Source organism: Syngnathus floridae, chromosome 11, assembly GCF_059516105.1.
Source record: "Syngnathus floridae isolate MCC-2025c chromosome 11, RoL_Sflo_1.0, whole genome shotgun sequence".
Lineage (NCBI taxonomy): Eukaryota > Metazoa > Chordata > Actinopteri > Syngnathiformes > Syngnathidae > Syngnathus > Syngnathus floridae.
The window spans coordinates 6,496,511-6,521,524 of NC_142423.1; the positions used below are offsets into that span (position 1 = coordinate 6,496,511).

Sequence of the window (25,014 nt, forward strand, 5' to 3'; positions counted from 1 at the left end):
CAGCAGTGTTTGCAATTAATAATTTATTTTGAGTTCGTTTTAGATTTTATTTTGACTGCATGCCAGGAATTACTGTATGAGTTTTTATTACATTTTATTTTAGGTAAATTTTCTACCCAGTTCAGTTTGCATGACAACAACTTTGTAACTATTCGTGAGGTTACTCTGCCGTCTTGTGTACTGTTAGTGAACGATGAGTGACCTGGGTTCAAGTTTTTCTGAGAATGTAGCGCCCTCTCGTGGATGTACTTACATCTTACAATTTGTTTCCCAATCTCGAATACGTAATGCAGTTACATTTTCCTTAATGGTTTCAAAGATCTCAAAACAACATTTGTTTAATACTTCTTTCATTAATAATGTTTTTTTTAATAAAAAAAAATTCAAGATGACCTTTATGACCAAGAAACAGGTTCTTTTCAACTCCATCTACTGTAGTCAAATTCACTGACATTTTATTAGCATATTCGCTTTTTCACCACAGGACGGGAAGCTGATCTGCACTGAAAGAAGTTGCACATTTTGGGGCCGGTGACAAGGCTCGGAAAGTTCCCAGGAAGGAAGGACCTCCGCAGATTTGGTTTAATTGGAGATTTACATACAGGTGAAACACTGCAAGGGCGGGTGCTGTGTTGGGCAAGTGGGGTTCCTCTGCTGCCATGATTCCGACTCGAACATTGGGATCTCCTCTTGGCTTCAGGGTGGTCCCCCACCGCATGCTGTCCTGACACCAAATCGGCACTGTGGACCCCTGCTCTTTCCTGATGTTCTTTTCTTGGAGAAGGTTTCTTCTTTTTCTCAGGACAAGACTTCTTCTCTTGTTCCGTCTCACATGACTTCACTTGCTCTTTACTCATAATTTTACTACCCTTGGAAGACTGGGTCAAGCGAGACCTAGTAGAACTAAGCCTTGATCTGCGCTTTGTAGATTTAGGTTTCTTGATGTGGTTTCCTTCCACTCGAAGGCTCACTCCACAAAACTTCGGGGGTTCAACTGCAGGCTGACAGGGTGAGAATTCAAAACACAAAGAAATGCACAAGGTGTGCTCAGTGACCAAAATATTTACAAATATCTTTCTCTATAGCTCACCTGTTTGTAGATCAACTGGAAGCCTCCCGTAAAGGCGTTGGGGTTGTTCCGTCTGTCCAGCACCACCTTCAGAGTGTCCAACTGCACGGCGGGGCATAGGCGAGCTGTGACAATGCTGGTGCAGGCCATGGTGGGATTGGTGTTGACTTCAAGGAGCCAAGGCCTCAGATCATTCCCCAACATGAAATCAGCACCGTATAACTCAAAAGTCGCTTTGCGGTGCTCCACCAGGTCCTGCGCTGTCTGTAAGACGTGGACCACAGCCTGCTGCATACCCGGGACCACCACTGTGTCCCACTGTTCCCCACGGCCCTGCTTCTCCAGAAAATCCTCAAAGTCGGAGCTGGACCACATGTTGTCCATGGGGACGCTTGGATGGCGTTTATTTGATGGCTGGAAGTGCTTCTGGATGGCATTGTTGCACAAATGGACTGAGCTGATGAGACAATAATGGTGAGTTTTGGTCCTTATTACTTCGGTCGTTACAAAATTTTAGAGCAGCTCTGAAGCCTCTTAACATACATACATGCCATTTATAAAAAAAAATTAAGGAAGACAAATTCCAATAGTATCGATATATTAATTGTTTTAAATTGACCAAATTCACACAAAGAAGTTTCTTGGCTGACCTATCAAGTCTTTTTGTCGAGTAGGGCTGAGTTGAGAACCTCAGGTAGCACTCCTTATAGAACCACACAGTCAGGGGGTTCCAGTCAGTGACGAGAAACCATTGACGCAGATCAAACTTGGTTCCATTGACCAAGAGAGGACGTTCCAGGTACTTCTGAACCACCCACTTGCTATCTTTCACCAATGCTCTGTCTGACTCTACCAGAGCTAAAATCTGATCTAAGCGATTCATGCAGACAATACCTAGATGTGCCATAAAAAAAGTAAAGATTATTCAATTTGATTAGATGACCATGCAAGACCTTGAGTAAATAAAAAAATAAAAATAAAAATAAAAATAAAAATAAAAATGAAAATGAAAACGAAAACGAAAACGAAAATGAAAATGAAAATGAAAATGAAAATAAAATAAATAAATAATGCATTAAAAACTATTTATATGAAGGAGGACAGAACCCTCTCACCTCTTCCTCTGGACATTGCACCTGGTTTTATAATCCAGATGTTATTAACTCCATCAATGTCCGTCTGAGGACAGACTTCCTTCATTCGGACCAACATGGCTTGGCAGCGTTCCACAAAAGCAGCACTACTTCTGATCAATGCTCCTTCACTACACACAAATTATCATTATTGGACTCAGATTGATACAAACAGGATCTGACTAACAAGATTGAACATAAGAGCTGTGCCTAGCCCATAAATCAGTTTTAAAATGCACTCACTGTACAACCAAGTAGTAGTTTTGTAGGAAGTGATTCCATAGATTTTCCTCCACGCAAGGCGGAGGTTTCACAATTACATCAATGTCGCTGTGCGCTACAACACTCAGATACTCCTGACACCTCTGCAAGGCCGTATCGATCACTCCTGCACTGACAGTGGGGACAACAAATATTTACCACCTTCTCCGTGTCAAATTTCGCACCCAGCCTCCCACCTGGCCCGATGACGGCTTTATCTTCCCTCTCCTTGTTTCGCGTCTGCCCTTTTGTCATCATGCTCATCTCCACCACGTGCTTCAGCAGACTGCTGCACGCTGTCCTTCTGAAGTCATCTTTTTGGGGAGAGCACAAGGGAATACATGTTGGGATAAAAGTGAAGTCTGGTTGCGCAGGACAAAATGGCTGCAGTGTCAAACAGACCAATGAATGCATCTCTTTCTTCCTCAGCCCCAAGCCTGTAACATCTCGGAAAGAAGGCGTCGGGGTCTTCGGTGTCATACCATTTTAGGTTACGCAAGTTCACACAGAGGCCCACCTCAAAAAGCAAAACAAAATACCATCACTGGCATTCTACAAAAAAAGTCATAAGTCGCACGTCTTTAAGTGCATGTTTGAATCAATTAATGGGAGACCTTGGTGGTGAAGGTTCGAGTGTTGGCATAGTGGTTGGTTATTTGATCCCGTCCAAAGGAGCGATAACGGCTGGCGTCGTAACAGGAGCTCCAGTAGAAAGAAATCCTTTCATTTCGAACAAGGCGAGACTGCAAACAGACAAAGACAGAATGAAAAACATTTCGCACGTGCATGAAAGGAACTGGAGCCTTTACCAAAATTAAAAACAACAACCCGTGTTCTATGTCAACGTGTTCTTACCATAAACTCATACATTTTGTCAAGGTCATCGTGCTCACCGCCATCGCCTCTCGCTGAAAATTGATTAGGAAGAAGAAGAATTCTGTCTAAAATGTACTAAATAAAACCCTGCATTAAATAGATAAATGGCTGGTTCGGGTTTGCTTGTATTGACCCGTGAAATCAGTAAATCAACCGCCATTGGACACTTGAGTCTTTTTTCACAGAATAAGTGATCTTTCGTTTCACCATTATTTTTTGCTCCAATGCTGCCGTCATCTTCATCCTTGTCCTTATCGCTCTGGCAGCGAGGCGAATCATAGCCTGCGTTGGGCAAATAACGTTCCACCCACCCTCTGGCCCGTAAACCGGCACGAATCACAGGATAGCGCCCCTGCACTGAAAACACTTTCTGCGCCTAAAAACCAACAGCAGTAAAGTGCACAAAAGGCTGGTTAATGAACAGAAAAGTTTGAACGTCGTCTATAGATTCAATTATTTTGTCTTTGTAATGACCTTGACTGCTTTCTCTACGAGGGCTTTTGCTGCTCTCATCTTTTCCAGCTTGGTAGATGGATAGCTACAACGTGCATTAACCTCAACTAGTGCCATGTCTGAAACAAAATGTGAAGATAATGATTACCATTATGAGCTAACATCTGATTTGGAATTAGATCAATCAATCAATCAATCAATCAATCAATCAATCAATCAATCAATCAATCAATCAATCAATCAATCAATCAATCAATCAGTCAATCAATCAATCAATCAATCAATCAATCAAATCTGTCCATGCCGCGTCAAAATGCTTGATCCACTGAGGCTCCTTCCTCAGACAGTAACCACAACAACCGCGCATGCTCTTACTGTTTTAGGTCACCATGGCAACCGTACCACGCATCCACGTCCGCCACTCATATACACAAACAGCAACTATCAGAAATACGTGACACACCGTGTCAAGTTAATGGAGCTTCAAAGTGAAAGTCAAGGGGGGAACGAAACAACCTGTTATGCAATTAAATGGGCCGAACCATGTGTCTTCGGATCGGAGGTATCTCCTGGTAGCGGGATCTGCGCGACACAGTTCGAAGTTGACAGCCTTCTGATTCAATGTCAACTCATCATTTGTGACAACAAAATCCCGTCTAATCGTTTAATAACGCACAGGACGTATTCATGACCAATATTTCTCGTCATCGTCAAACACGCACTTGAGTTGAATGTGATGTCCTCTATGTAATTCCAAATCTTTACGCATAGTGGCGCTAACAGCCCGAGTGTGTGTATACCTCAGGCTTTATTTTGCAGTCTTAGCTGTAATAGCAATATTTCACATTGTAAAAATAATCATGAAAAACTATTGGAGTAAAACGGTAAAAATATGGGATTCATGTTCAGTTAATATTTATACATTCCGTTAGATTACTCTTAAATCCAGAGAAAATATATATATTTTTTATCAGACTAACAATTATTGTCGGCCAAAATATATTGGAAACACCCCTCAACATGATGTACCACAATCAAACAGCAGCCACAATAAATACATAAATATAATATTCATTTATTGTTCGATAAAATGCTATCTGAACTTGCCTGTCATGCAAGTATTTTGTATTCTGATGATGGCATATGTGTTTATGCAACTTGTTTTGCATATAATTAGACTGCAGGCGGAGCTGACGAAAAATGTTCAGAAAAAGTTCAGAAAAATTGAATAATAATAATAATAGTAATAATAATAATAATAATAGTAATAATAATAATAAATAATAATAATAATAATAATGTATATTTTTATTGTAACCCAAATAACTGTAACGTGGATGAAAGACTTAATACAAGTATCGTAAGTGGATGTGGTATACAGGAAGTCGACTTTGCGACAAGAATCGATACATTTCTATACGTCTCTATTTGCCTGTGTAGCTGCAGTCCAATTCGTCCGCCCTTTCATTGGCTGAAATGCGGACCCCTTTTCTCTGATTAGTTAAGGTTGAACCATCCTGAGCTGTGATTGGCTGGTCCCGCACCAACGCTCTGCATCCTGTTCCCACAGCCAGGACCAGGACCAAGCACGAGAGCGCAGGGAGGGGGTGCTGGAAAGCGCGGCCGGGAAAGCATCACACTTCGAGGATGTGCAGTATCATTTCCCTCATTCGGAAGAGATGTTGACGCGCGACATGTTTGCAGAAACCAAAGCAGCTGCTGGGACCAGCTCTCGATTGTTTTCTTCTTAACGTCCTGTGCAACAAAGCGACCGTCTAAGCCCAAGTGTCACCTTTACCTCGTCCAGGTCAAAGCAGAGGCCACCAGCATGCCCGTCCAGGAACCTGACAGCATCCTAAGCTACCAGGTAAAATAGCGCCGGTTGTCTTGTGCTTTGCATGCATGATGTGTTGACTGCTAACCTGTATTTGCGCTGCACAACTATCACACTTGAATTTGTCATTTCACACGAATAAGGATGTTTTTTTGGGGAACTTTTTATGGACACTTCCTAATTGCTGAATCTTAATTCGGGTCACGTTTAAACCTATTATGTCAAAATGAATGCTCCACGTGATAAGTTGAAGCCGGCTGTGGATGATTAGTTGGCATTGTTATTGTGATGTGCAAGCACATGTACTTGAGTCCTTGTGAGCGGTGGTATCACATTGCAATACGGTGACGTCATTGACGCTCGTTAATTATGTGCGTCTGCAAAAGTGGGTGGCAATGCAAAAAAACGCGGATTTCCCATAATGGCTCTTGTCGTGGTATTTGTCAAATTACCCTCAAATGACCTTGACGCCATTCTCTCCCGCCGTCTGCATGTGCGACCAGATTATTAGTCATTACAGCAATGGGAAGTGTTGAAGGGCTTCTTAAGCACACTGCCGCATGGTGCATGTTCTGATGTGTGACGTTTGATCAGAGCGTCAGTCAGGTGCTGATGTGAAGGATGGCCTGTAAGATGAGGACCAATTGAGTAAACATGTTTGGTCTAATTGATTTTAGTAGGCACTCAGTGTGGTCATGCCGTGAATATGATCAATAATGATGTCAACATCAAGCCTGGAGTCAAGAGATGATTAAACTATAGGTGAACTCATTTGTTGGGTTCCCACTGAAATCTGTTTGTGGAGCAATTTTACAACAACAAAAATCACCCTCATAATAGAAATTCTGGATCCTGGATTCAACCCACCTATTTAATTATATTCTAAAGTTGTATGAAATATTTTTTAATTAATAATTCTTGCCTACATTTAACAATATGTTTATTATTGTGTCAGTGGTTTGTGGTTAAGTAGAACTTACCCAGCATGCTTAGCCTTTTGTAATATTTATATTTCTGACGAACCATATTTGGTAACATATTCTTCAGTCCAGACTGCTGGGAAGGAGGTAATTTCCCACTGGGAACCTCTCTGAGCCGACCAAAGACTTCCAATCAAAACAAAACAACAAACATGGCCGATGCCATCTTTGGGCGTTAGAGCTACATTCCGTCAATTGTACTGAAAACTAAACTTAGAGTGATATAATATTGCAATAATAAAAAGTAAATATAAATGTTTCAAAGAGAGAAAAAATTGCTGTTTTGTATGCTGCATTCTGATAAATTATAATGTGACATGATGCCTCATAAATTTGTCCCACTTTTAATTACCTCAGCAATCACAGTTCTTTGCTTCTTTTAAATGAGCTGTTAGGCATGTCTCCCAATAAACTTTCATTTTAATCAACTTGATGACAGCGAGCTAGGTTGATGCAACCGAATTGAAATCAAAAGCATTGCTGTCGCTTTGGACGATCCCACTAATGACATTCGATTTGTATACGACACCCTCCCCCAACCATGGAGCTTCTTCACCTGCATAATTTGGCATTCATCCAGCCATAAATTCAAAATTCATCACCTTGTCCTTGCAGGAATGAATTGCACAATGATTGTCCAGTCCAGTGAAACCATAAGTCATAGCGGGCCACTAGTCATGTAAAAGTCCATTTTCTTGCAGCTGAGAACACAACAATTTAAGATGTTACGGCATTTTATTATTCCCTGTATTGATTATCTTTACTTTAAAAAAATAACATATTGTTATAAAAACATGCTCAGGATCCATAGGCACCAAGTGCCAACATCTGATTGCTTCTAATTGATATCCTATACAAAATGAAGTGTATTTTAACACCTCTCCAACTCTTATTGATGGCTTCAATCCATCACGCAGCCACAAAATCCAACTAAACTAATCTTAGTGGAACTAAAACAATTAGAGGTGGAAGGCCAGCGAGCGAAATGGAACACGAGGCATTGAGCGAGGTGCACACTGTATGACTCATTACGCCCGTGGGCTGAAGCAGACTCGTTACAACGGCAGCTCTCTCCTTTCCTGTTTCATCGTGACATCCTGCCATGTATTGATGAGCGCGAGCCACTGTCACATATCTCTGGTTATCAAACAGTAAGTGTGTATTTGTGTGTGGCTGTGGCACGGAGAGGCAGGCCATCATGGCACCAACTTCAATCTGGAAGTGACAGGTCCAGTTGTTTGAGTCAGGATTTGTGTCCCCGCTGTCAAGTCATGGTGCTTCGTTGAGACGAGAGGGCTGGAAGGAGTCCACGGTGATTTACTTTAAAAAAAAAAAATGTTTGACAAGTGCTTAATTCAACAGGTTCGGACCTGCCAATTAGAGTACAGAAGAGTCAGCCTGTTGCCAAAAGAACTTTTTATAGTACAGTCAGTCCATTTATTTGGTTATCAAGTTAGCTGCTATTCTTGCTTGAATCGCAAAAAGATGCGTACAAACAAAGTTGAAGTGTAATTTTATGTGTTACTGACTCGTAATGGAAAAAGTATTTTATGTGCTAGGTTACACAAAATCAAACAAAAGAACACGTCATGGATTTTTTGGGAGAAAATTCAATTAAAATACACCAACTGGAAAGCAAGTTAGGACATGGCACATAAAATATAAAGAGGAGGCTAAATTGTGGGGAGAAAAAAGTGACACAGACTTATAGAAGATTTGTGATGCTTGGTAAAAGTGGTCATAAAAATTTAGATCCATGGTGATGGAAATTTGATGAATAAATCTCCGTTGTTTTTCATCAGCCCAGATATGTAGTTGGTCATATATTGGATGGATGGATGGATGGATGGATGGATGGATGGATGGATGGATGGATGGATGGATGGACGGGCGGGCGGGCGGACGGGCGAACAGACGGACGGACGGACGGACGGACGGATGGATGGATGGATGGATGGATGGATGGATGGATGGATGGATGGACGGACGGACAGATGGATGGACTGATAGATGGAGGTATGGATGGACAGACAGATGGACAGATGGATGGACAGCCAGACGGATGGACAGAGAGACGGACAGACAGACCCAACCCGCCTCGTCCCACCACAGTCCTAATGGAGTGAAAAGGAAAACACATTGATTGACCTGCCTAGTCGAGGAGAGTGGGGTGAGTGCGACTGAAATCAGTGCTGCTCTATTTATCCTGACCAATTCGATGTCTTTCAATGACAAGAACATTGTCACAAATTCACATGTGTGACAAACATGCTTCTGGTCTATTCATTGCATTACAAAAGAATGAACATACACGCAGCAATTGCTAAACGGATTTCACGTTTTAGTACAAATGCATGCATTACATAATTTTATGTTGATCTCTTTCCACTTCCTGTGGCATTTGAAGGAGACGCAAGGACAAGGCAGCCATTTTTGCATCTGGCTGAGAACAGCTTACTCGTAGGAGTGTCTAATCTGCATGGAAAATGAGTTTGCAGAGTCATAAACTTCCCCCAGCTGCGTGTCACTCTAGTTCAGGGCCAAGAGCATCGAAAAGGGTCGCTCGGTTGCCAGGAGATTGAAGCAGGCGGCACAAACACAGGTGCGCCCGTGTTCACAGAGGTACGTGCACTCACCTGCAGAGTGTCTTTGTGAGCCTTTTATTATGCCGAGCACAGATGTGACACACGGGAGCTGAAGGCTGAATGACCAGGAACCATTAACCTGCAAATAGGAAAGAAAAACAAAAACGCTCACATGAATATGCAATCAGGCAAAGAGAAAGGACACGGCCGAACAAAAAGATCTAAATGGCAACGTGATCACGGGGCTTTTCTCGTGTGTGCGTTTGAAGCAAATAAATCCTCCATTGACGATCTGATGCTGCATTGCTATTTGCGGGACAAAGACCTTTCATAGTCTCGCACTGATCATGTTGGCTTGTTTGGTGTTTATGTGTTTGGGAAAGCTCCAAGTTTAATGGCGCCTCCAGTTTGAGCTGCAAACCCACACGCTGCATCGGGCTTTCGCTTCACCAGCCGCAGCTGCAATGACTGATAACGCTGCGTGTGTGTGTGCGGGTGTGTGCGTGTGAGGGAGAAAGGGAGTAAAAGATATTCACAGCCATTTGCCGAGGCTTTACTAATATTTCTCACTTACAAAAACAATCAGTGAACTTCTTCTGTTGACTCAAGAAGGAATTCTGAATAAAACTTTGAGGCATGGAGATTATGCTTACTAACATCAACAAATTATATCCTGAGTTGACGTACACCCGGATAGATAAAGCAATCTAGATGTAACTGAAGTTTAGATTTGCAAGACTCTTAAATGTCATTTAAAATGATCATTTTATGCACTTTATTTCCGTTTTCAGGAATCAAATGTGTGTGAAATTATCAATTGAAATAATGTCGCAGTAAATTACCGTCAGTGACAAACTGAAGCTCATGAAAATCAGCAACGGTGTTTAATAACCTGTTCTTTATTCTGTCCTCGCACTTCCACCTCCCACTTTCACATACTACAATATTAAACCCAGAATCAGTGGTTGGCCTCAGCATGGCTTCTTCAATTAAAGCCTTGTTTGAACAGACTATTCTCTTGGGATGAACACATTCCTAGTACAGACTGAATGAATTGCTGGAGAAAAGATGGCAAAGTAAAAAATCACACATCCAAGTACAGCTAGCTGTCCGTTAGGCTTTTCCATTATCTTAGCCATTAACTTTCATTATTGTGACATAATTTGTGTTTTTCCTGACATTAATGAGCGTGTTTTCCACTGAGGTTTAAAGCGGCATCCTAAATCTTGACATGGAAGCTTCAAATATTCTCATTTCCTCACTAATTCAGACCCACAGACCTCACTAATGACATTTGAGGAAGATATATTGCAAACACAACACGCTGTGAGCTTTGCATTAGCGACTCATTAGCTACTCATTAGCTATGGCTACTCATTAGCTACTCATATCTCTTGTTACTTCTTAAAGGTTATTTAACTTTTTTCAATCATTATTTAAATAATAACCAAAGCTCTCCTGAACCTCCCAGCTCTCAACTACATTCTGAATTTATGGTTTCAAACGAGCTTTTCTGATGTGTTGCAGCATAGAGTCGCTATAAATAGATCGCATTGTTTTTCTTGTGGTCGGATGGATTTCTAAATTTCTGTGAGAACATGCTGCACTCACATTTGAGAGTTGTATTTGCTCGTGTGTGATCAGATTGAGCCATATTGTGGAATTGGAGGGCAGCTATGTATCTGCTTTTGTTTACAAATGGTGTTTTTTTCCGTATCCACAAATTGCATTCTCAGAGAAACTCGGAGTTATAGTACATTACATTTAGATATTGATTATATGTTTTCACCAAATGGAATAAGGCTCAGTTAGGACATGATGACTTAAAGGATTTTTTCAAAAAGCACTGAGAAACATTATTCTTAACAATGTCTTTGTTGTGTATGTCATCCAGAGGCAGGATGAGGAGGCGGTGATAGACCAAGGTGGGACCAGCTCAGTGCTGAACATCCACTATGAGAAGGAAGAACTTGAAGGTGGGTGTAAAGAAGACTCGATTAGTGCCCGATTAATTCCTATGATTAATTAAAGTATTAAATATTTTAGTCCTTAAGTCATTCCTTCATTTGACCCTTTTAACTAAACTAGAGCTCCTGAAGGAAATGCTATTCCTTGAAGGAAATGTGTTCTATTCTAATGCTGTTAAAGTGCATCTGGATCATTTCCATTCCAGTGAAACTGACTGCTGCCACCGCGTGTAATGATGTCGACCGCAAATCAAACACAAATGCTGACACTGTATTGTAGCCAGACTTCAGCAGATGCCAATTCAATGCTTATTTATGAACGATACCATTATATGCATGTATCTATATATTTATTTGTAAGATAATAAGCATTGTAATTATTATCTTTGTGAAGTGAGAATTATGTATACTGCTTATATTAGATTTTGTCATGTCATGTATCTGATGGTGTACTTTGCTTCCTTGAGTGTAATAAATATTGAATGAATAACCTCGGTCACCTCCTTTTCAGGCCACAGGACTCTCTTTGTGGGTGTCGGCCTGCCGCGGCAGAGCCATCGACACCACAAAGCTCACAGCTCTCGCCATCGTAAGAAAGACAGGCGGACGGGAAGCATAACAGTGCCACAAAGGGACGGAAACGAGAAGGCGCCTTGTCACGGTACAAACAGGAACACGTCTGGTCCGTGTTGATATCAATGACATCACACTGAGGTTTTAATGGCTGGTCTGTCATGGTTATCAATACTGTTGAGCACACACACATGTGCAAGCATACTCACACGGATGCCCCAAGGTCGAGATTGACAAGCCTGCTAATTAGCAGTTTGCATGCATGATTATGTGTGCAACTACACACGCTCATAAATATGTTTGCACAAAATCTACTCATCTCATTTCCAAGCAAGTAGAATTAAGTAGGAGACATTGCCACTCACATGTTGTCACTTTGTCTAGATACGCCATCCCAGCGGGTCCAGTTCATTCTTGGAGCTGAGGAAGATGCCGAGCACGTGGCCCACGAGTTGTTCACCGAGCTCGATGAGATCTGTGTGAAAGACGGCAAAGATGCTGAGTGGAAGGAAACAGCCAGGTCCGTCGTTTCCTCCGGGAGCCATTGGCAACAAAGCGGGCTAATAAAAGCTTCCAGCGGCTCGGCGGAGTTCACATTTAGAGCCTGCTGGGCCGTTTCTTGATCGGGAAATGCCCAAGTGTTCTCTATCTCACTCTGAGATGCAAGATACACATTTTATATATGAAGCTGTCATTTTGATGTTGACATTTTTATCAATTCCTAATCTCGGCAATAAGATATTGTGTGTTTTGGTGTATCCTAATATTCATAACCGTACAACAATGTCTTCATGTGTCCTCAGGTGGCTAAAGTTTGAGGAAGATGTGGAGGATGGCGGCGAGAGGTGGAGCAAGCCGTACGTGGCTACGTTGTCTCTCCACAGTCTCTTTGAGTTGAGGAGTTGCCTCATCAACGGCAGCGTGTTGCTCGACATGCACGCCGATTGCATTGAGGAGATTGCAGGTGTGTTTTTAGGTGCTTGTTTTTTGGGTGAGTGGGAACATTTGGAAGAAATCAACATTGAGTTTCAGTGAGTAAATTTGGTGATTCGACTTCTAAGGTAGCAAATAAACCAAAGTGTGAATTGTGTCGTATTTTCACCCACGGTTCGGCTGTCCCCTCGGTGGTCCAATTAGCAGGGCTGATCATACTGGCACTGAAGTCAACACGTCAGCAATGGCCTTGAGATGTGCTCAGACTTAATGTGTAATGTCTCACTGTGTGTGTCTGTCTGACAGTAAAGCAGTTGAGAAAAGTTCACTTAATGACTCAGCATCTCAGAAAGGGCAAAGTGGAAGACAAGGCGATCGGATTAAGACGTGCTGATGATTGGTTGGACAATAAAAAGATTTAACAACGTCTTAAGAAACGTAACACTCGCAACGGAAATAAAAGGAACCAATCTTTGTTGGAGGATTTATAGGATTCATTAACTCGATGTGTCCCAGATATGGTCCTGGATCATCAGGAGGCGTCTCATGAGCTGGATGACAGCGTGAGGGTGAAAGTGAGAGAGGCCTTGCTCAAGCGGCACCACCACCAGAATGAGAAGAAGAAGAACCTCATGCCCATCGTGCGCTCTATCGCGGAGGGGACTCGTAAACAGTCCGAGCCCCATCTGACAGGTTTTTATTGGACATTTGATTTTTAGAGTGTCTGCCGCCAAAGATTTTTATGAGCACGGCACTGCTAACAAGTTCATAGAATACATTTTTGGTGTGTTTCAAACGATTGTTGAGATGTCAATACCGGCCAAAATTGTCTCATTCTGTTAAAGATGAACTTTTTTTTCATAATTTCAGATTGAAGCCAAATTGACATGGAAAAAGCCTTTGTGGACAAAATGGCTAAAGCATTGCATTATAAAAGTTCAAATAAAAATAAAAAAAATCCGTGTCCTTTTCCACTCCACTTGTTGCTCACCCACAGCTGCATCAACCACATCTCCCCAGCCTGCTCCCGTTGCAGAGCCACCCAAGAACGGCGGAGGACAGGAAGGGCACCAAGTGGACCTCAGCAAGGTAAAATAGCATTTAGACCATATTTAGCTAAACTAATCATGTGGTGCTGAAAATTAAAAAAATGATGCAAAGTAGCCTTTACACAGAGTTTCAATTGTCTGTTTCTCAGGTGGACCTCCACTTCATGAAAAAGATCCCAGAGGGAGCAGAAGCCTCCAATGTACTGGTGGGAGAGCTGGATTTCCTGGAGAGGCCTATCGTGGCTTTTGTTCGCCTCTCCCCCGCCGTGCTGCTCACGGGTCTCACTGAGGTCCCAATCCCTACCAGGTAGAGAGCAACACCTCCTGACACGTTAACAACACAAAGAGTGGATGTGATATAGTGGATGCTGTCAACTCAACCTTTTAGGTTCCTCTTCATTCTCCTGGGTCCAGATGGAAAAGCTCAGCAATACCATGAGATTGGACGCTCGATGGCAACCATTATGACAGATGAGGTAAGATTTGCCTTCAAAACATCTGATTTCATCTGCCAAGGCTGATGAAATCAAAACATGCTTGCTCTTAGGGTCTCACTCCAATTTCTGGAGCTAGTTGGTCATTGCATTAGATCACATTTAAGGGTACTGCATGGCAAAAATTTACTTTACTCTAGTGCTCAACTGTTGCATTTAATAGGAATGAAAGCAGATTTGATTGGCCATGAATGAAGTTGGCTGCAACCACACCCACAGCGGCGCAACCTTCCCTCTCAATTGCATCACGATATCTTGCGATGGCAGACCATCATGTCATGTGGTTTTTACATGTGTGTGGTTCAGATCTTCCATGGGGTAGCCTACAAGGCAAAAGACAGAGGTGACCTCCTGGCTGGGATAGATGAGTTCCTGGATCAGGTGACTGTCTTGCCACCAGGGGAATGGGACCCTTCCATCCGAATTGAGCCACCCAAAACTGTCCCATCTCAGGTATATGCTTTTTGTGCTTTTATACGTATGTCCACCACAAATGCAATGTACTGAAGATAGTTAAACTTGTTTGACTGAAGGAGAAGAGAAAGATGCCGGGTGTCCCTAACGGCACAGCTTACCAAGTCGAGGAAGAACAACACCACGAACACCATGGACCAGAGCTGCAGAGAACTGGAAGGTAAATCCATGTCAATATTATGAGTCACAACTTTAAATCCCTCTTCTAAACAGAGGGTTGAAGATGTTCTGTTCCAGCACGGCCGGCACAAAGCACGTTCCCAAAAGGCATGCTTAGCTAACTCCTTTAGGATCAACTAAAACTAAATGATTCCCTCAGAGACTTTCCAGAACCTTGTTAAAAGTCTTCCTCAAAGAGTCCATCTTTCCCTTTCTGCCTTTGTGATGATCATGTGTCCCATTACTTTTACCCATATAATGTCCTCCAAATATCCAATTCGTATGTCTTAAGAAGTCTGAAATGGAAAATCAGATGATGATGTATGATGAGGTGTAATGTTCTCTCTGAGCACTCTGTTCCCTTTTGTGTTGTGCCCAGGTTGTTTGGTGGTCTGATAATGGACGTGAAAAGGAAGGCTCCCTTCTATCTGAGTGACTACAAAGATGGTCTGAGTCTGCAGTGCGTGGCCTCCTTCCTCTTCCTCTACTGTGCCTGCATGTCTCCTGTCATCACCTTCGGAGGGCTGCTCGGAGAGGCGACAGAGGGACGCATCGTAAGGGCCAACAGAATGTCTGCACAGATTCAAACATATTTGCTAACGAGATGCATTTTGGATTCCAGAGTGCCATTGAGTCCTTACTTGGTGCATCCATGACTGGCGTCGCCTACTCACTCTTTGCTGGCCAGCCTCTCACCATTTTGGGCAGTACTGGACCTGTGTTGGTGTTTGAGAAAATCCTCTTCAAATTCTGCAAGTAAGTAGCAAATAAGTGTCACGCTTAGTCGCGTGCTCTGCCTGACATGTCATGTGACTCTTCAGGGATTACAACCTCTCCTACCTGTCGCTAAGAGCCTGCATCGGCCTGTGGACGGCGCTGTTGTGTCTGTTGCTCGTTGCCACAGACGCCAGCTCTCTGGTGTGCTACATCACTCGCTTCACCGAGGAGGCCTTCGCTGCCCTCATCTGCATCATCTTCATCTACGAGGCCTTGGAGAAGCTGTTCCACCTGGGAGAAATTTACCCCTTCAACGCTCACAGTGATCTGGACAAGCTGACGCTGGCATAGTGAGGAAGACAGTTTGTCGAGGTCTTAACTTGCACTGAGGAGAATTTAGTAGCACACACGACTAATTGCTCCTACCTAGCTTAGCTTTGGGCCAGTTAAAGGCTCGAATATCAAAGTCAAAAAGTCAAAGTCAAAGTCAGCTTTATTGTCAATTTCTCCACACGCCAAAGACACACAAAGAAACCGAAATTTCGTTCCCCGCTATCCCACGGTGACAAAGACATGGCCCACAATAGACAATCAAGTAAACAACAGAATAAATAATGAATAAATAACACAACAATAAATAAGAGGAGCAAAAAGGAGCAAATGAGCGTACAGCAGACATATGATTGTGATATCAAATAAATTGTACAGGTGAGGCGAGGGGACCTCGGTAAAACACCGGCACCTTGAAAACGTATACCGCTGCTTATAAGTTTACGACTTGCCAATAAATCCTCGCTTTTGTAATGTTTTATTATTGACTCCATGGACCTCCCGTCTTGTAATACAGAAAACAATATTAGTTGAAGAAATATTACTTTGGAGTCACATTTTTTGAAAAATAGTCGCTAGAAAGGTCTGAAAAGTCACTTTAATATGGTTACCAAAGAAACAAGTCAGCAACACTGATGATGCAGAAACTAAAGAAAGCATGACTTGTGTAATTTAATAATTTTAGTATTAGAAGTGGTTAACTGTCACTTTTAAGCCGCAGGGGGAATAATGTACATATAATTCTTATCATTATTGTGCTCTTTCTGACTTTAGCTGCCAGTGTACTGAGCCTGAGAGTCCCAGCAATAAAACTTTGAAACTGTGGAGCGAGAGAAACATCACAGCTTCTTCTGTTTCTTGGGCCAATCTCACCGTCAAGGTAACCAAATCATTTGTTCCCGCCTGTTTGCATTTGTTAACTAGCAACGGGTCCCTTCCTCTTCTCTCAAGCGGCTAATCTCTCTCTCTGGAGGTTAACTCTGATAAGGACATTTCATCGATTAGCTTTTCTTCACTGAGCACAACCATATAAGTTGTCTTATGAATGCTCCTCCAGTCATTCATTCACTCACTTGCATGCCTCTCAGGGGCAACTCGGTTTCTGGAAAAAGTCAAATCACCTGAGAGCAACCTGTCCTTTTTCTCCAGGAATGTGTGAGTCTGCAGGGGCACTTTGTCGGAACGTCGTGTGGCCATCATGGCCCCTACACCCCGGATGTCCTCTTCTGGTCCGTCATCTTGTTCTTCTCCACTTTCTTCATGTCAGCATTCCTCAAACAGTTCAAAACCAGTCGCTACTTCCCCACCAAGGTAATTCGCAAAATGGTGGTAGAGCTTGTGTCAAATTCAAGGCCCGTCCTTCTGGGCCATTTTACTAAAAATGTCTTTAGATTATATTTATCAGACTCAGGCACACATTGACAATTCTTTAAGTTGTCTTTCCATATGCAATCAGGTGCGATCCATGATCAGTGACTTTGCCGTCTTCCTTACCATCGTCTTCATGGTATTGCTCGACTACATGGTGGGAGTGCCCTCGCAGAAGTTAAAGGTGCCCAGCAAATTTCAGGTAAATTGGGAAAATGCTCGGATGGGATTATATTTGCATCTCGTGAACGTGTTCTTAAATCAGCCCACCAGAGATGACAGAGGATGGCTGATCAACCCGATCGGACGTAACCCCTGGTGGACCCCCCTGGCAGCCTCGATCCCTGCTCTTCTCTGCACCATCCTCATCTTCATGGACCAACAAATAACTGCTGTCATCATCAACCGGAAAGAGCATAAACTGCTGGTAATTAAACACATTCAAATTTTATTTGAATCATGTTAGTTGTTGAACAAGAAGCTGTTTTTCTTATTGTTTCCCAGAAAGGTTGCGGGTACCACTTGGACCTCCTGATGGTGGGCATAATGCTGGCCGTGTGCTCCATCATGGGTTTGCCGTGGTTCGTAGCCGCAACCGTCTTGTCCATCAGTCACGTGAACAGTTTGAAGCTGGAATCCGAGAGCTCGGCTCCGGGAGAGCAGCCTCGTTTTCTGGGTATCAGAGAGCAGAGGCTCACTGGCCTGGTTATCTTCTTGCTCATGGGATGCTCTGTCTTCATGACTGGAGCTCTTCAGGTGAGTGCTGCCACCCTCTGGTTGTTACGGGGTATTACATTACTTTTTTTTTTTTTTTTTATCTTTTCTTATTCAGTTCATTCCAATGCCGGTGTTGTATGGTGTCTTCCTCTACATGGGAGCCTCATCTTTGAAAGGCATCCAGGTAGTGTATTGTGTGATTTATACACTCAGAGGACACCCCATTAGGTACACCTGCATAATATATGGATCATAAGAGTTGTTGGAAAAAATATGGCCTTTACAATACAGGCAGGCTACACTATTTATCTCTTTGACAGTGTCAATAAAACCAAATCTTTGGCAGAAATTTTATACAGCTCCTCTATTGGACGTCACAATGTTGCGACTGTTGATTGTATGGCTCAATTAGCTTAAGTGTTAACAGGAACTGCCTCTTGCTCAGCCTTTGGCATGCACACGTGCATAGATTGTAAATCTTTATTGCTTGGCCACAGTTCTTTGACCGCCTGAAGTTGTTTGGGATGCCGGCCAAGCACCAGCCGGACTTCATCTACCTGCGGCACGTACCCTTGAGGAAGGTTCACCTGTTCACGCTCACTCAGCTGACATGCCTGGTGCTTCTCTGGGTCATCAAGACCTCACCTGCCGCTATCGTCTTTCCCATGATGGTGAGCCGACCAAACATGATGAACAAAGTTATGGCCTAATTTTGCTTAATGTTCTACTTAAACATGTTTTTTTTTTGCCTCCTCTGTGTGCAGGTTTTGGCTCTGGTATTCATCCGCAAACTGCTCGACCTGTGTTTTTCCAATCGTGAGCTCAGCTACCTGGATGATCTGATGCCAGAATGGAAGAAAAAAAACCTTGATGATGCCTCCAAAAAGATTGAGGAGGTTTTTGAAATACAAAATGTCAATGCTTTATTGGGAAAAAAAACCCAATACATACAAATGTTGATCATGCATGTTCCTGTTTCTGTTGCAGGAGTCACAAGTTATGCTCAGTACAAAAAGCGAAGAGGCTCCAATTGTTCACATCCCCCTGGAAAGCAGTAGGCCAGCGCAGGCCTCAAAGGCCCATGACCCCCGGTGAGCGACGAGCCATCTAGTACTGGCCTTATTTTAACATATCGAGTAATCCCGGATGCTGCCGATCCCAGTCACCGATACAAACAAATATCTGACATCGATTAGGTCCTCCTTAGCAGTAGTTGGCGCTGTTTGACACAGAGGCAAATCATAATCTGCATCAGAAAAAAAATATTTGTGTTTTATCTTTGTTGATGTCTTATTCGTCTTTCCTTTCCCCTACATGTATGTACAATACATTTTTGGGTACACCCCTTTTGTACTAACATGCACCACTCCCTCTCCCTACATCAATTTTGAGCTTCTTCTCTCCTTCTCCCCTCCTCGCTCCCCAGGTGTGATCCCTCTGATATTAATATATCTGATGAAATGTCTAAAACCACCATGTGGAAATCTCTCAACTCCAATCAAAAGGACTCTCGTCCTGTGTCTGCTAAGAAGGCAAGGCTAGACCGACCTTGTGTGGAAAATCTGTTCCCTGTCCCTGTCCATGTTGTTTTTGCAGCTCCTCAGCTGACCTGTTCATGCTGCTCTCTAAACTTCATCTGTTTACTTTTGTAGGATTGAAGAGATCGCCTTCATTGATGAGTAAAGATTTCTACGGTGCACACAGATGTGCCATGTAAGTGTCCAGCTGGACCTCAGGATGTGATTTGGCAGTTTGGGACCACTGGCCATCTGAGTGATTTGAGAACGTCTCTTTAATTACTACCAGCGCCGCACAACACTTTGAAGTTATGGGCCATCGACACGCACAAACACATGCAGACACATGGATACACACACAAGTTTGGGACAGAGTCTTTTCTGTTTGGAATGAAAATCATATGTCAGTCAACGGAAACAATGACTTGGCTGCCTGCACTTATATCTGGATGTAAAAAACGAATTGGGTCTTCCTTGGCCATTGTGCCACTTTTAACCTTTTTAGAGAAAATGCTAGTTTTAACCTGATCCTGCTAACCTGATAAACAGCAATGAAAGCATAAGAAAAATGACAATGACCAAAAATAGGATACACTAAATTATCACTGGCGGTGCTAGAGGTGAAGGCCGCAGGGGCACTGCCCCCATCCTTTGAATATGGTTGGACCACCCAGGTGCCAGCCCAAATAATTGATGTTCTGAAGTTCCTTTTTTTCACATTTCCTCCCATTCAGGATCAGAAAATTGCTGTTAGTTATTTGAATATTTTTTTGATAGATTAAAAAGTATGATAACTGTAAATAGATTAAAAAGTATAATCATTTTAACTCTTGATGGGTCAAATCGCTTGGCTGTATGAAAGAGACAGACAACAGGACCGTTCTGTTAATCTTCTGTTGCAGTGTCATCCCTAATTTCACCATCTAGTGTGAATTTATGTCAATTTTGTGTAGTGATATAAACTTAATAAGTGTGAATATTACAGAATCTACATCTACGGAAACAGCCAAAAGTTTAGTGTCTTATTTCTTTACCTCAGACAAGCTTGTAAAAATTCCTGCAAGGCACTTTGGATGGAGGACTTTGGATGTGTTGGAGCAGTTATAGAATTTGCTAATGTTTGCTTTATTTTTAAGAAGTGGGGGTGGGGTTTGTGTGTGTGTGTGGGAGGCTTATTTAGGCAATAATTTACCTAAAGTCCATCTCACCTGAAGTGTAAGAAACACAACAATATATTTTTGTTAATCAGGGATCCTTTAAGGTCACTCAACCCTTGATGAAACATGAGTGCTCGATAAATATTTACATTCTAAAAGAAGTCAACATCCAAACAGTGGCACATTTTCACTCATTACACTAATTCTCCAGTAACATTCAAATCCTCATTTAAGGATGACGTCATACTTGATCTGCACTCAGACTGAAATAACACTTTATTCATAGTAGCACTTTCTGTAGATATGTCTATGTGTGATGTTTCTTCTTATTTTTAAGAGATCTATTGAACAAAATTTCTTTTGGCTAATGATATTCCCACCAGTTAGCTTGACTTTCTGTATATAGCATATGGTAGCTTGTTAGAAAAGCTGAGAAAAGGCCTCCAAATGTCCTTGAATTCAATCAACTAGAGGAGTCATGTCAAAGTGATATAATGTTATATGTCCTTTATTCTCCAGTAAACATTATCTGCATCTTTTTGATTGCAGTACATAGACACAGTAACTTCTCACTGTATCATGTTGTAATTTTTGTTTTCTTCTTGGCTTATATGATAGTTTTGTCTGTTCACGTCCTGTACTTTCACGTATGTGCAAAACATTTGAATGTTAATATTCGGTGTGTCTACTGTATGAGGACCAATAACTAAGATAATCGATGGCATGTTGTAATATTGAAACCAGTGTACGGTACATAATCAAAGTTACGATTGAGTTGAAATCAAAGGAGAAAATAGATAAGTATGGATATAAAGATTTTAAACAACAAATGAAGCCATTCTCTGATGTGCGTTTTATGTGTCCTAATTTGATACACAATTATGTATTTGTGAATGTATGGCTGATATGCAGCAGAATGTCGTCAGATGTACTCACTGGAGATTATACAGTAGAAGCGTCGTTATCAATTGTTTTAGAGTGTCGTAAACTAAACCTTGTCACATTTAACTGGACTGTTCTTTTTTTCTGCATATAGTACAGTAGAGTAGAGTAAAAAAAGACCTGCTCATGGGACTAAGCGTCAAGGTCAAGGGAAGGAGCGATGTTTTCAGGGAGATGAGTTCTGCAGTTGAAATGGAGCCATAAAGAGCGTGTGCTGTCTCTACTTAAAGAATGTCTCAGACTCAATTGTACATGTTTTATATGTACGTATATGTAATCTTAATTTTTTTGAATGATATAAACAGAAAAATAAACTATTACATGACCACAAAAGTTCACAAAATTTGGAGGATTGAGTTTTGATACAGGTCAGGTTTCTTTTGTACCAGTAGAGGGCAGCCACAATCCTTTCATTTGTTCCCAGCCTGTGAGAGGTCACATCATTCCCATCTACCGGACCTACAGGCTCTCCTGGCATATGCCCCCCCTCCTCTGTCCTTGTGGCACCCCCCTCCCCCACATTTGATCCTTGAGGTGAGAGCAGCGCTCACATCTGGAGGTGATCCTCGCTGCACAGGAATAGCCTGTGGGAATGCAGGCCTGCCGGGTTAAAGATGCACAGCACCCTTTATGTAGATCGAAATGTGCACGCTGAGCCCCAGGGTGTCATGTGATCCCCACTCCCAATACTGATGATTACAAACAGCTGGCGGGCTGAGGCCTCAGCCAGTTAGATACGAGGTCGGCTGTGACATCACGGCGGAGGAGTGGGGTGCATGGGACATTTTAGATGGCTTTTCACCTCTTGAGCTTAAACAGACACTGGCAAAGTGACGTGACTGACACTCTTGTTCCTGACATGCCCCTTGCATCTATCCATCCATTCTTCCATCCATTCTTCCATCCATCCATCCATCCATCCATCCATCCATCCATCCATCCATCCATCCATCCATCCATCCATCCATCCATCCATCCATCCATCCTTCCATCCATCCATCCATCCATCCATCCATCCATCCATCCATCCATCCATCATTATCTTAGGCATATTATTATTTTTGAAAAAGTTTTTCAACCGCACGCCAAATGACAATTTTGCCTCATGTGTGTAAGCTTCAACCAAATTAATCTTATTTGCCTCTTGTTCAATGTTGGGCCCAGTGAGCTGTAGTGCTCCTTTTTCAGTGAACAGAGGCAGCTCTGCACTGGCCCTCCCCTTCATCAATCTCTGTCATAAATCTGTCACGCAGAGAAAAAAGGAACTGCTGAATACAGATTTGTCAGCAATTAATCTAACCTCTATTACCAGGCTGGGATATTGTGTCCTCTATTTCGGAGAACAATAAGCCACTCTTAACTTGAAGCATGGCAATGCTAGTGTGTGTGTGTGTGTGCGTGTGTGCGTGTGTGTGTGTGTGTGTGTGCGCGTGTGTTTATGTGTAACTTCCTTTGGCGCCGTTTTTCCTCCTCAACACAACTCTTTGCACATAGGTCTGCCTGTGCGAGTCTGCTGTCGTCTATAATTGGAAATCATTGAGACAGAGCGGTGCCATTAAACCTCGAGGAGACACAGAGGACTTGGCAAGTGAGTTCAACTAATTGACATTGTGCACTTGGTGATGGGGAACAAGCAGAAGAAACACACTTTGGTCCAAACCCTACGTTGAAACCCCAACCTTAGTTTAAACCCTACAAGTACTTTAAATCCCAAACCCTCATTTAGAATCCTTCCTTGAAACCCTAATCCAATTTTCTAACCCTAACCTAACATTCGGACCCTCGTGTTTGTGACCTGCACTGTCCCACCTTTAAGCATTAAAGCACCGTATGCATATAATCATTTTATTAAAAGTCATATCATTATATTATTATGCTTTTAAGAAAGCCTTATCAGTTGAGTGCAGTGACACACTGGCGCATTTCCATTGACATTTCCTCATCTTTTATCAGGTATGCTTTTCCTGTTTTCTCCCTTCTTTCCTTTTGTTGTTGCACATATCACCCTTAACATCAATTGATGTACAAACACCGAGCTGGTGGTCATGACATTTGTATGCCAGCAGCCCAGTTTAAAAAAGATTTGTGTGTGTCGTGTTTAACCCCCGCCTCACCCGTGTGCACGGACACACATGCACGCACACACACGCGCCTCCTATTATAATTACTGGGACAGTTCAGTGGAGCAGTGGGCCAGTGCTCAGCTGCTTGAGACTGAATTAGAGTGGCAAACAGCTGAGCTTCTCTAGGGGGCTATCATGTGACCTGTCCCACCCATAGGGCCAAAAGGACCGAGGCTAGAGTTACCATGTGCACTTTCCACCATTACCTTATGTGTGTTCCAAAGTGCAATTGCAGCACAAGATCCACACCAAGCAAAGGCAACCTGGTCCGCTGATAGGTGTATCTTAGACAGGACTGCACACTCTTTTGTGGCCTTTAGTCCCCCCCCCCTCCCCTGTTTGTTCCAATGACCCGCTTTAGAGCCACATGGCAACACACGGAGGTGTTTCTTGGGTAACGAGAGCACATCTGGAAGCTTCAGCTCAACGCTGCCTTATCTGTGATGAAAAGAACAGCCCCCTGCAGCACATTGTGGGATTGCATTGTTTCCTTCCCTGGAAAACAACATTGTAGTGCTTTTTTTTCCTCCTTGTTTTCACTGTCTGTCAGCAAAGCACGTAAACGTGAAAAAGCTGAGCACAGCATGAGGTATTAGTCATCCGATGCACCTGATGAAAGGTCTTACGGTAACCCAATACTTCCAAACCTTTCAATGGAGTCAATTCAAGTCAAAGTGCTTTTGGACAAAAGCATGACATGACACATTGAACAAGCCACCAATCAGAATGTTGGGAAGACTGTACCTTGTAATTTGCACATTGTGGTGTAAGATTTAATTTAGCACCAAACACAAAAGGAGAGTATAAATACACCCCCCGCACAAACAGTAATGAAACAGCCGGGGGGGCAATTGTGATTTATCCAAGTGAATCATCAATCATCTTCATAAACACATCTCAACTGTGTATGTGTGCATGTGTGTGTGTGAAGGTCATTATAGTTAATGAAAACTGATGAACAAAAACTGAAAAAAACATTTATCAATTCAATGAAATATATCAATATAACTAAATCTAACAATAGTAGCATTGTAGCAAAAAAAAATTCTGCAAGTAGAAGAAGAAAGGTCTGTTGTTTGAAAATCATAGTTGACTAACACAGTACTTAGCGACCTTTTTTTTTTCAAACACACAACTACAATGAACCCTGCTCCAAAAACTACAGAATTTAAAAAACAAAAGTCAAAACAAAATCCAAAACCATTACAACACTATCGTGGGTGTGCATTTGTGTGCGTGCATTTGCATGTGTGTATTGACTGAGGTCCCAGTGTTGTGTGTGGAGTGTGTACTACTGAGCCCT

General features: G+C 42.4%; 2 protein-coding genes and 2 long non-coding RNA genes across 6 annotated transcripts; 1 reads left to right on the forward strand and 3 right to left on the reverse strand.

Moving 5' to 3' along the window:
- Positions 1 to 430: 430 nt before the first annotated feature.
- LOC148390635 (tubulin monoglycylase TTLL3-like) lies at positions 431 to 4,414 on the reverse strand. The gene is made up of 12 exons (XM_088389430.1): positions 4,256 to 4,414; positions 3,814 to 3,911; positions 3,547 to 3,715; positions 3,319 to 3,371; positions 3,078 to 3,206; positions 2,866 to 2,980; positions 2,661 to 2,777; positions 2,446 to 2,590; positions 2,185 to 2,333; positions 1,720 to 1,963; positions 1,091 to 1,526; positions 431 to 1,001 (listed from the first exon to the last, which is right to left on the reverse strand). Exons 2-12 carry the CDS (start codon positions 3,907 to 3,909, stop codon positions 459 to 461), a joined length of 2,196 nt encoding a protein of 731 aa, XP_088245556.1. The 5' UTR covers positions 3,910 to 3,911; positions 4,256 to 4,414; the 3' UTR covers positions 431 to 458.
- slc4a8 (solute carrier family 4 member 8) lies at positions 1,375 to 21,921 on the forward strand. 3 transcript variants are annotated; one of them, XM_088389428.1, is made up of 26 exons: positions 1,380 to 1,543; positions 5,363 to 5,659; positions 11,086 to 11,167; positions 11,670 to 11,819; positions 12,116 to 12,251; positions 12,535 to 12,695; positions 13,181 to 13,357; positions 13,662 to 13,753; positions 13,863 to 14,020; positions 14,102 to 14,189; positions 14,514 to 14,660; positions 14,741 to 14,841; positions 15,220 to 15,394; positions 15,463 to 15,596; positions 15,662 to 15,907; positions 16,662 to 16,767; positions 17,037 to 17,198; positions 17,344 to 17,457; positions 17,521 to 17,682; positions 17,760 to 18,011; positions 18,088 to 18,156; positions 18,470 to 18,643; positions 18,737 to 18,868; positions 18,960 to 19,063; positions 19,399 to 19,504; positions 19,625 to 21,921. In XM_088389428.1, exons 1-26 carry the CDS (start codon positions 1,541 to 1,543, stop codon positions 19,628 to 19,630), a joined length of 3,534 nt encoding a protein of 1,177 aa, XP_088245554.1. In that variant the 5' UTR covers positions 1,380 to 1,540; the 3' UTR covers positions 19,631 to 21,921. The 3 variants fall into 3 exon arrangements, with proteins under 3 accessions (XP_088245555.1, XP_088245553.1, XP_088245554.1); XM_088389427.1 differs by having other exon boundaries at positions 1,377 to 1,543; positions 17,344 to 17,682; XM_088389429.1 differs by lacking the exon at positions 19,399 to 19,504 and having other exon boundaries at positions 1,375 to 1,543; positions 17,344 to 17,682.
- On the reverse strand, positions 7,323 to 9,330 carry LOC148390637 (uncharacterized). Its single transcript, XR_015861257.1, has 2 exons — positions 9,243 to 9,330; positions 7,323 to 7,926 (listed from the first exon to the last, which is right to left on the reverse strand). It is a non-coding gene; the product is annotated as an uncharacterized LOC148390637 (long non-coding RNA).
- On the reverse strand, positions 13,212 to 15,987 carry LOC148390638 (uncharacterized). The gene is made up of 4 exons (XR_015861256.1): positions 15,681 to 15,987; positions 15,482 to 15,590; positions 14,095 to 15,413; positions 13,212 to 14,013 (listed from the first exon to the last, which is right to left on the reverse strand). It is a non-coding gene; the product is annotated as an uncharacterized LOC148390638 (long non-coding RNA).
- Positions 21,922 to 25,014: the final 3,093 nt, after the last annotated feature.

Coding starts and splice junctions, on each gene's coding strand:
- LOC148390635 (XM_088389430.1), bottom strand. CDS start 3,909: ATGGCACTAGTTGAGGTTAATGCACGTTGTAGCTATCCATCTACCAAG. Junction 3,207..3,318: donor ACAAAATGTATGAGTTTATG/GTAAGAACACGT, acceptor GTCTGTTTGCAG/TCTCGCCTTGTTCGAAATGA. Junction 2,591..2,660: donor TAAAGCCGTCATCGGGCCAG/GTGGGAGGCTGG, acceptor CTGTCAGTGCAG/GAGTGATCGATACGGCCTTG.
- slc4a8 (XM_088389427.1), top strand. Junction 16,768..17,036: donor GGGCCAATCTCACCGTCAAG/GTAACCAAATCA, acceptor CTTTTTCTCCAG/GAATGTGTGAGTCTGCAGGG. Junction 17,683..17,759: donor GGAAAGAGCATAAACTGCTG/GTAATTAAACAC, acceptor ATTGTTTCCCAG/AAAGGTTGCGGGTACCACTT.